The following is a 9,828-nucleotide window of genomic DNA, read 5'->3' on the forward strand; positions in this document are numbered from 1 at the left end:
TAGTTTTCTTTCTGTTTTGATCTTACCAGTTTTAGGTATCAAGACCATATTTGAATCCTAGAAATAATTTTGCAGGATCCCTTCTTTTCCTATTTTTTCAAATAGTTTACATAGTACTAGAATTAATTATTGTTCAAATATATGATGGAATTTGCTTATAAATCCATTTGGTCTTGAGTTGTTTTTTTGTTTGTTTTTTGTGAGATGATTGGGGTTAAGTGACTTGCCCAGAGTCACACAGCTAGTGAATGTTATGTGTCTGAGGCCAGATTTGAACTCAGGTTCTCCCAAATCCAGGGCTGGTGCTGTATTCACTTGAGTTGTTTGTTTTTTTGTTTTTTGTTTTTTATTTTTTCATTTTGTTTTGGAGTTCATTTTTCAGCTTGTTCAATTGTTTTTTCTAAGATAGGTTTAAGTCTTCTATTACATCTTATTATATCTTACATTATTATGTAGTTACATATTTATAGTAAATAATTTATAACATAACATATACTAATTATATTATTAAATATCACATATCTTCTATTTTCCTGCTTTGTTAATCTGGGCATTTTATATTTTTGTAAATATTCATCCATTCTACTTATATTGTCAGTTTTATTGGCATATAATGGGGCAAAATAGTTCCTGGTGAGTTCTTTATTCCTTTTTCATTGGTTGTGAATTCATTTTTATTCATTTTGATACTAAGAATTTAGTTTTCTTCTTTCTTTTTCATATCAAGTTAGCAAATGGCTTTCTATTCTATTTTATATTTTTAAAAACAGCTTTTATTTTAATTTATTAATTCAATGCTTTTTTACTTTTAATTTTGTTAGTCCCTTTGATTCTCAGAATTTCTATTCTGATGTTTAATTTTTTGGTTTTCTAGGGTTTTTTTATTTGTTTTGCATTTCCAATGCATTGATCTGCTCTTTCTCTCTGTTACTGATGAAAGTATTCAGAGATATAAATTTTCCCTAAGTAATACTTTGGCTACATCAAAAAATCTAATCATTTTAAATTTATCTTCCTCAGAGCTGGAAGGCTGATATTCTTAAAGTATAGATCTGCTCATATCACTCAACTACTCTATTAGTTTCAGTATTACTCTGTTGCCTCTCAGATCAAATAAAAATTCTTCTATTTGGCATTTATAACCCTTCCAAACCTTATCCAGACTATCTTCCAAGGGTTATTTCACATTGCTCCCTCTCATGTTTCAGCCAAATTGGCCTACTTTTTGTTCCCAAAATGACATTCCATCTCCCCACTTCCATGCCTTTGCAAGACTCTCCCACCCCCACCCTTCATCTTTGCTTCTCTGAATTCCCAACTCCCTTCAAGGCTCCACCTAGGTGCCACCTCTTCCATGAAATTTTTTTTTAGCCCTAAGTTTATGATCTTGTGATTATCCCAATTGTTAATGCTCCCCTCCAAAATTATTGTTTTTACTTTATACACTTCATATTTATTTACTTGTATACATGTTACATCCCCCTAGTAGTAGAATATAAATTTTTTAACATAGCAATTTTTAAACATTTGTCTTATATCCCCCATGTCTGGATCTTTTGAAGACATCTGAGATTTAATTGTTGAAATTGAACTGATTTGAAAATCACTTAACTCCTCTCAGCCTCAATTTCTTTTGCTTGTCTGTTTGTTTGTTTGTTTGTTTTGGTGAGGCAATTGGGATTAAGTGCCTTGCCAAGAGTCACACAGCTACTGATATGTATCTGAGGCCGAATTTGAACTCAGGTCCTCCTGACTCCACGGCTGGTACTTTATCCACTGTCCCACCTACCTGCTCCCCTCAGTTTCTTTATATGTAAAATGGATGTAGGAATAACTAACATTTACCTCACAGACTTGTTGCAAGGATCAAATGAGAGAAGGCATATATAATTATAAGTAAAATAAGATTATTATTATTATATTCATTCTAATACTCTAGCTTTTCAAGATCTTTTTAGATCTTATCATCCAACAGGTAACTCCATAGTTTCACATCATCTGATTATTTCAACTAATCCTGTCTATAACTTGTTTATACATAGTTATTTGCATGTTGTCTTCTTGATTAGATTGTGAGTTCCTTGAGAGCAGGGGTTGTCTTTTGCCTAGCCCACAATAGGGACTTAATAAATGTTTATTGACTGAATGATTGGCTGAGTCCATTGATATCTTCATCCAACTCACTGATAAAAAACTTTGAACAGCACAGGACCAAGAACAGATTGCTGGGACATTCCACTTAAGAGCCTCATTCAAGTTGACATGGATCTGTTAATAAGATTTTTTTTTTATTCAGTCATCAGTCTCAAATCCCTCCTAAAATGATATCTTTTTGAAATGGAAAAAAAAATAATTACAAGGTTCCAGTGGTCCAATGGATATGAATTCATCAGAGGCCAAACCAAATATACTGTGGCTCTGGTTACCTCTTCATATAGCTCTGACCACAACCCCAGAGTTAGAATCCTGGTTTCCTTGTTTGGTTATTGGCAAAATTAATATGAGACATTGCTCTAGTTCCAGCTCCCATATGCAGTATTGTATTTAGCCTTCTGACCAAAGGTAGGAGGGACAAAAAGCAAAGATTTATTAGGAAATAAAAGACATGAAAATAATAACATGTTTCAGTCTGGGAACCAGATGGTGAAAGAGACAACTAATTAGCCAGTGGGAAAAACACTAAACTTGCAGTCAGGAGACACTTATTGATGGGATCATAGACTTAGAGCTGGAAATAATGTCAGAGGCCATTTAGCCCAACTCATTTTACAAATGAGAAAACTGAGGCCCAGTCACACAGGAGGTACATATTGGAGGCAAGATCTGAACTCAAAGCCTGTTAGTTCAGAGTCAGTCCCCTTTCTTCCTCCTGTAACACATTTGAATCACTCCTGGGGCACTAAGTCACTGTGTGACCCTGGACTAGTCACTTTTAACCCTCTTAGTTCCAGTTTCCTTGGCTGCAAAATAGGGCAAATAACAAGTCTAGCATTTACTGCATGGGGGTGTTGTAAGGATCAAATGATATGATGCATTTAAAGTGCATTATCAAACTTAAATTGCCATACAAATAGCAGTTGTTATCATTGGTAGACAAAATTCTGATTGGAGAGGTCAGAATCCTGAGTTCTTGCCCTTTTTTCCCTTTGTTCCACCACTACTAACACACTGTGACATTAGCCAGATCCCTTAACCTATTTTCCCATCTATAAAATGAGTGAAAAGGAATAGAAGCTTTTAAGGTCCCTTCTAGCTTTCATCTTACATTGTTCTAAAAGGAAGTACCACTCATCACAGTAAGGATGTTTTACTTGACAGTTTGTCAAGTAATGGGGATTCATTAGCCTATGGAGCCTCCTTTAAAGACTGGGGGGGGGCGGGGATGGCAATGCCAAAGCTGGCCTACATTAGTCCAGGAGAAGCATCACAAGGAGGAGCTCTGAAACTTGAGTACAATTTAGGGATTACATGATTTAAAGAAAAAGAAAAATCCTTTATAAAAATCTGCCTGCAATGCGTTTACTCTATTTTGTCTTTATGAAATTCCAGACTTGTGGAAATAAAACTATAGACTCCTCCCTTATTGCTGAAAAGTACCTTAGAGATTCTTAAACAACCCTCTCCTTTTACAGAGGAAGCCTAGACAGAAAAAAATAACTTGCCATAGGTCCCACAAGAAATTATTAATGGCTGCACTTATATAACACTTTAAGGTTTACAAAGTGCTTTACCTACTTTGTTTCCTATGATTCTCATAACTTTGTAAGGTAGACACAATATTTCTATTTTACAGATGTGGAAACAGAGTCTAAGAGAGATTGAATGACTTGCCTGGAGTCACATAGCTAAGAGACTTACATATAGTAAATGTTTGAGGTAGTGTTCAAACTCCAAGACCAACACTCTCTCCACTGTGCTATTAACTGCCTCAGGTCGTTGCACCAGCATGTTTTCCAGAACACCATGACTCAAAAGTTTGTAGCTTTAGTTCTATCCCTTTTCTTGAGGTACACTCCAATATATCCAACTGTCCTCTGGACACTTCCATCTGAATGTCCTAACCAAACTCAGCATTTTCTCTAATGAAATCCAAGTACCATCCCCATCACTCAAGCTTACACTTTGGAGTCTTTGGTGACTCCTCCCTGTCCTTCATTCTCTTCTCACTTAGTGACTCATGAGTTCACATAGATTAATTATCATCTCTAAGAAGATAACCTCCAGGGACAGCTAGGTGGCACAGTGGATAGAGCACCCGGCCCTGGATTCAGGAGGACTTGAGTTCAAATCCGACTCAGACACATAACACTAACTGTGTGACCCTGGGCAAGTCACTTAACCCCATTGCCTAGCCAAAAAAGAAAAAGATAACCTCCAGCACTCACTCCACCCCTAGACTTTCTCCTAAGCTCCATCCCACACTGCCAATTGTCTATTGGACCTTTCAAGCCCGATGTCTCCTAGGCATCTGTAACTCAACACATTTAAAAAGAACTCAACATCTTTTCCCCCAAACTCACTCCTCAACTCAACTTCTCTATAACTGTAGATTATACCACTACCCTTTCAGTCACCCAGGTCCATAACCTTATTGTCATTCTTAACTCCACATTCTCACTCCAAATCACCCCAAATATCTAATCGGTTTCTACATCCTGCCATTCGTTTCTTATGTATACTATCCCTTTCTTCACACTCACAGCTACCATTCTAGTTCAGGACCTTAACACCTCTAACATGAATTACTGCCATAGCCTACTATTTGGACTCTTTAACTCAAGTGTCTTTGCCATCTACTCTATTTGTATCTTTTGCAACTAGGTGGTGCACTGGATAAAATACTAGGCCTGGAGTCAGGAAGATTCATTTTCCTGGGTTCAAATTTAGCCTCAAACTAGCTGTGTGACCCTGGGCAAGTCTCTTAACCCTGTTTGTGTCAGTTCTTCATCTGTAAAATGAGCTCGAAAAGGAAATGACAAACCACTTCAGTATCTCTGCCAATAAAATCCCAAATGGGATCATGAGAACCGACTGCAAAATGACTGAACGGGAAATCTAATTGGTCTTTCTGCCATCTGCTCTATTTGTTTTTTGCGCATGCCTATTTATGTAATTTCATAAATTCATATACATATAAACCCCCCCCCATGAGAATGTAAGATCATTGCAGGCAGACCTTACTAATTTTCTCTTTTGTATCTTCAGCATTTAGCACAATGCCTGGCACATGGTAAAGGCTAAAGAAATGTTTGTTGATTTATCAATGGCCTTCATCCAGTGAATTCAAAAGTCCTTATAAAATGGTCACCTTTGGGGACAGCTAGTTGGTGCAGTGGTTATAACTCCAGCCTTGGAGTCAGGAGGACCTGAGTTCAAATCCAGCCTCAGACACTTGACACTTAGTAGCTGTGTGAACCTGGGCAAGTGGCTTAACCCTAATTGCCTTACTAAAAAGCAAAATAAAGTAAAAGTCATCTTTGGTAAAGGATAGGTGCCAATAATTCACACCTTAGTTTGCATTAATTTAAATTGAGAAATACAGAGCATCCAGCCTCAAGACATATAACACTTACTAGCTGTGTGACCCCAGGCAAGTCACTTAACCCCCATTGCACAAACAAAAAAAAAAACAAACCAAAACACAAAATTTATAAAAAAGATAAATTTAAAAAATAAATTGAGAAATACACATAGCCACAGGAGAGTTTAAGAACTAGGATCTGGGATTACCAGCTTTGTCCTCTTATGCAAGTCACTTATTCTCTCTCGGAGAATTCTTCATTTTAAATTGAATAAATGTATATAGGACATATTTTGTAAAATCATGGTGAAGTGAGATAATATATAAAAAGCATTTTCTAATTGTACAGTGATATAGAAATGTAAACCAATATTCCACAGGATCTTTGATCTTATCTATATGGGTAACTCCCTCCAAGGAAATAGACAGAAATCCATGCATGCCCACCCATCTTGTGAGAAAGATACACAGAATATAGGTAATTATTATTTCTCCTGAGAATTGCTGATGTTAGGCCCATTCTTCTTGAGAGGAGGGAAATATGTATTACTTATAATAGCTAATATGTGGTTTATAAAGCACTGTACACACATTCTCATTTGATCATCATAGAAACTCTATAAAGTAAGCATGGCATATATATATAATTCTCATCATCTCATACTTTACTGATGAGAAAACACACTTGGGGTCATAAACCTAGCAAGTGGCAAATTTGGGACTCAAGTTCCTAGGTTTTTCTCCCCATTACTTATTCTACTGCACTGTTCTTGCCAGATTTGCATAATTGCATAATCTGGAAGAGAGGAGTACCAGCGAAGCAAGGGGTAGTACTTCAGAAAGGACTCAGGAGGTACCAACAGGGCTGGCTCTGAGTAGCCAGAGAGCTTCAGTACTACCTAAAGTGAACAGAATGGGAAAGAGCCCCCACTTAGCAAACTTCTTCAAACTTCAATATTTCACTCAAGTCCACTTAACCCAGTTTATCATTTTGTGCTGGTTTTTGCTGTGATTCACTCACTCCCCAGCCACATCTAGATCTAGTGATGGAAGAAACTGTGGACAGAACAAAATAAGTCTTTATTGGTAAAGTTTTCAGGCTTCAATGCCAAATGGCACCACGTTTGTAGGGTAAATCCCTGAGATGATCAAAGTTTCAAGTATCCAGGTTTCAAGTTTCCAGGTTCATTGTCCAGTTAACTCAGTGTTCTAGGGTATGAGGGAAGGGGGAGGGAAGGGGATGTGGAGGACTGAGGATGGAGGGAATGATCTCTAAGGAGAATTATAGCCACAAGGCCATCATGGCCTATCCCTCCACCTCCCTTGGGGCTATGTGGGTACACACATGTATACACACACATACATATGTATGTACATATATGTATATACACATGCACACATATATCTCAAAAGGTACAAAAATACTAAAAATATAAAGCTTTTATGGGAGATTCTCAGACCCTTAATCCTCTGGATCCCAAGGCTCTCATTTCTCCTCATCATGTGTGGAGATCCAATCGCAGTTGAACAAGAAACATCTCCTGTAGCTCACAGCTCTGTGGAGAATAAGATAACAGTAACAACACTGTACCCAGGAAGGGCTATGCCTAGCTTACTTGGTCAAGGAGATTCAGGTTCCCTAATTGCTTAAAAGGCCTCATTTTCAGTCTTAGAGAGGAAAAATGAACAGGGACTGTGGATGTAACTCAATAAACAGGGCCTAAACAGAGAAGAGAATATTAAACTTGGCCTTAGGAGGTGTAGTTTCTATTTCCTCCTGCCATCTTTGAGCTCAATGAGTCCTATCAAGTTACTTTACCACTGTGAGCAACAGTAACCATCTGTAAAATGGCAACAGTACTACTTGCATTACCTACTTCACAGAGGTCCTATAGAAGAAATTTTCTGTAATAATAGCAAATGATGCTTTATGGTTTACAAAGTACTTTCCTCAAAAAAACTCCATGGGAATATTACCATTTCTTATTCACAAGTGAGGAAATAGGTTTGGAGAGGAAGAAAGAATTAGTTAAGTTTGCCTTGAACTGAGTGCTAAGGTTCCAAAATGCCATTACCGGGCTACATAAATTATTCCTATATTCAGTGCACAACATTAAGGGGAGGGGTTGGGGAGGGTAACAAAAGACCCAAATCACCGCCTTTAAGGAACTAGCATTGCATGAAAAAGAACAGATGGTGAGATGAGAAGTGGGGGAGTGGGGGAGACAGGGCTGAGTAGGTGGAGTTCTATTTAGAAGAAGCAGCTTGGCTCACTGATTAGCCTGAGGGCCAACTTGGAGACAGGAAACACTGGATTTGAATCTCACCTCTACCACTTACACCTTATGTGCTAAATCTTACCCTCTCAGAGGTTAGTTGTCATCTATATTGTAGAATAACAAGACCATAGATTTAGAACTAGTGAAGTCCTTTGACATCATCTGGTCCAATCCTTTCCTTTTGCAGGTAAGGAAATTGGGGCCTAGGGAAATCTAAATAACTTACAAGCAGTAGGTGAAGGAGAAGAGATTTAAATCCCTGAGTCCAAGCCCAAGCCTTATACTCTTTTCATTATGAGAAGCCAGCCTAAGGTAGTTTCAAGAAAAGCACTTTGAATGGCTTTAAGTCCCTTGGGTAGGAGCACCAGGAAGGCCCTGAAAAAGGAAGCACTAAGACAAAAATGTTATTGATCTTTGGCTTCACAAGAAGGAAGAGCGCCCTGGATTAAGATTCAGCTCTCATTATCCCTACATACCTGTCTTGGAGAGCCGGGTCTCTTTCTGGGCTTGGTTGGGGCGGTTTTGCTGAGTAGAGATATTGTAGGTTGGAGGCCGACCTGAAAACTCAGGGGCTGTTGCCAGAGGTGTGCCCAGATGCAATGCCACGTCCATTTGCTTCTGGACCAGATGCAGCTGTTTCTGCATTTGCTCCAGCTCCTGTTTGAAACCCTTGGAATGCGGAGGTGCGGCAGAACTGTATCCCCCATTCTTCATGCTTCCCAGGCCCAGGTGCAGCAACTCAATCAGGTTGAGCAGGAGGCAGAGGCCACTGACTGCATACATGACCAGCAGGAAGATGGTCTTCTCAGTAGGACGAGATACAAAGCAGTCCACGGTGTGGGGGCAAGGGCTGCGCTGGCAGATATAGGAGGGAGGCACTTCCAGGCCGTAGAGCAGGTACTGGCCCATCAGGAAGGCCACCTCTAAGGCAGATCGGATCAGCAACTGCCCCACATAGGCTCCCAGGAGGCCGTCCCTGCGGATCCTCCGGCGACCATCGTGGGCTTCATCCTCAGCGGACTTCTTGGACTTCTCTTTGATCATGGGCTCCCTCTCTTCCTCCTCTTGTTCCTGGGTCATTTGGCGCCGGGACAAATGGTGCACGGCATAGCCCAGGTAGAACACGGTGGGTGCAGTGACTAGGATGATCTGGAACACCCAGAAGCGTACGTGGGAGAGGGGTGCGAAGGCGTCGTAGCAAACATTTTGGCAGCCTGGCTGCCGGGTGTTACACACGAATCCGCTCAGTTCGTCCCGGTAAATGGCCTCCCCACCCACAGCCAGCAGCACCAGGCGGAACACCACCAGGACGGACAGCCAGAGCTTCCCCACCAGGGTGGAGTGCTGGGTCACAGCCTCCAGCAACCTCGTCAGGAAGGCCCAGCTCATCTTCGATCTTCCTAATTACTTTCCACGACCTGAGAACCGAGGGGCAAGTGAAGGTACCCGCCTTCACCGCACCCCCCCCCCGCTTCACTTCAGGCTGCTCCTCTGGGTACTATCCTCCCCCATCCCCTGGGGCCCCGACCCTCACGTTCCCAAGTTGAATCCCAGGCCATTACCCCGCTCCCTCTCTTACCTACAACCTCTTCTCCAGTTCCCCACGCTAGTCAGAAGCCGGGGTAGCAGAAAGACCTGCAGGGAAAGTGCAGGATTCGCAGGGTATTTCAGAGGGACTAAGTGGCGGGAACAGATCCCCTTTCAGGCTGTGCCTTCCTTTCACCACCCTCCCCCAACCGTGAGGCGGGCGCTGGGCGTGGGGGGCTAGGAGTTTGGGAACAATACTGAGGCTGAAGAGTCCAGAGAAGGGGGCGTGGTGGAAGTGGAGTGGAGGGCACAAGGCCAAGGGAGGCAGGGAAAGGAGGAGAGCAGAGGAGCCCCGGCGCTCTGGTTGTCCCATTGTCCCAGGCTCGGGCGCCACTTCCCAGGAAGCTGCAGCTAGTTTCTAATCAGCCGCGGGGGCAAAAGAAGGGCAGGAAAAAGATGGATTTGGGGGCGAGGCCAGGAAAGAGTGTTCGTCCTGCTCCG

The 9,828-nt window shown here is 41.1% G+C and overlaps 1 protein-coding gene across 1 annotated transcript; it reads right to left on the bottom strand.

Annotated features, from left to right (window-relative positions):
- Window positions 1–6,622: 6,622 nt before the first annotated feature.
- LOC110214591 (gap junction gamma-1 protein-like) lies at window positions 6,623–9,202 on the bottom strand. Its single transcript, XM_020995580.2, has 2 exons — window positions 8,277–9,202; window positions 6,623–7,077 (listed from the first exon to the last, which is right to left on the bottom strand). Exons 1-2 carry the CDS (start codon window positions 9,187–9,189, stop codon window positions 7,070–7,072), a joined length of 921 nt encoding a protein of 306 aa, XP_020851239.1. The 5' UTR covers window positions 9,190–9,202; the 3' UTR covers window positions 6,623–7,069.
- Between the last annotated feature and the right edge of the window lie 626 nt (window positions 9,203–9,828).

The sequence above is a fragment of the Phascolarctos cinereus genome, unplaced genomic scaffold, assembly GCF_003287225.1.
Source record: "Phascolarctos cinereus isolate Bilbo 61053 unplaced genomic scaffold, phaCin_HiC Scaffold_4;HRSCAF=312, whole genome shotgun sequence".
Taxonomy (NCBI): Eukaryota; Metazoa; Chordata; class Mammalia; order Diprotodontia; family Phascolarctidae; genus Phascolarctos; species Phascolarctos cinereus.

Excerpts from the sequence above, each read along its gene's own strand:
- LOC110214591 (XM_020995580.2), bottom strand. The coding sequence starts at position 9,189 with ATGAGCTGGGCCTTCCTGACGAGGTTGCTGGAGGCTGTGACCCAGCAC.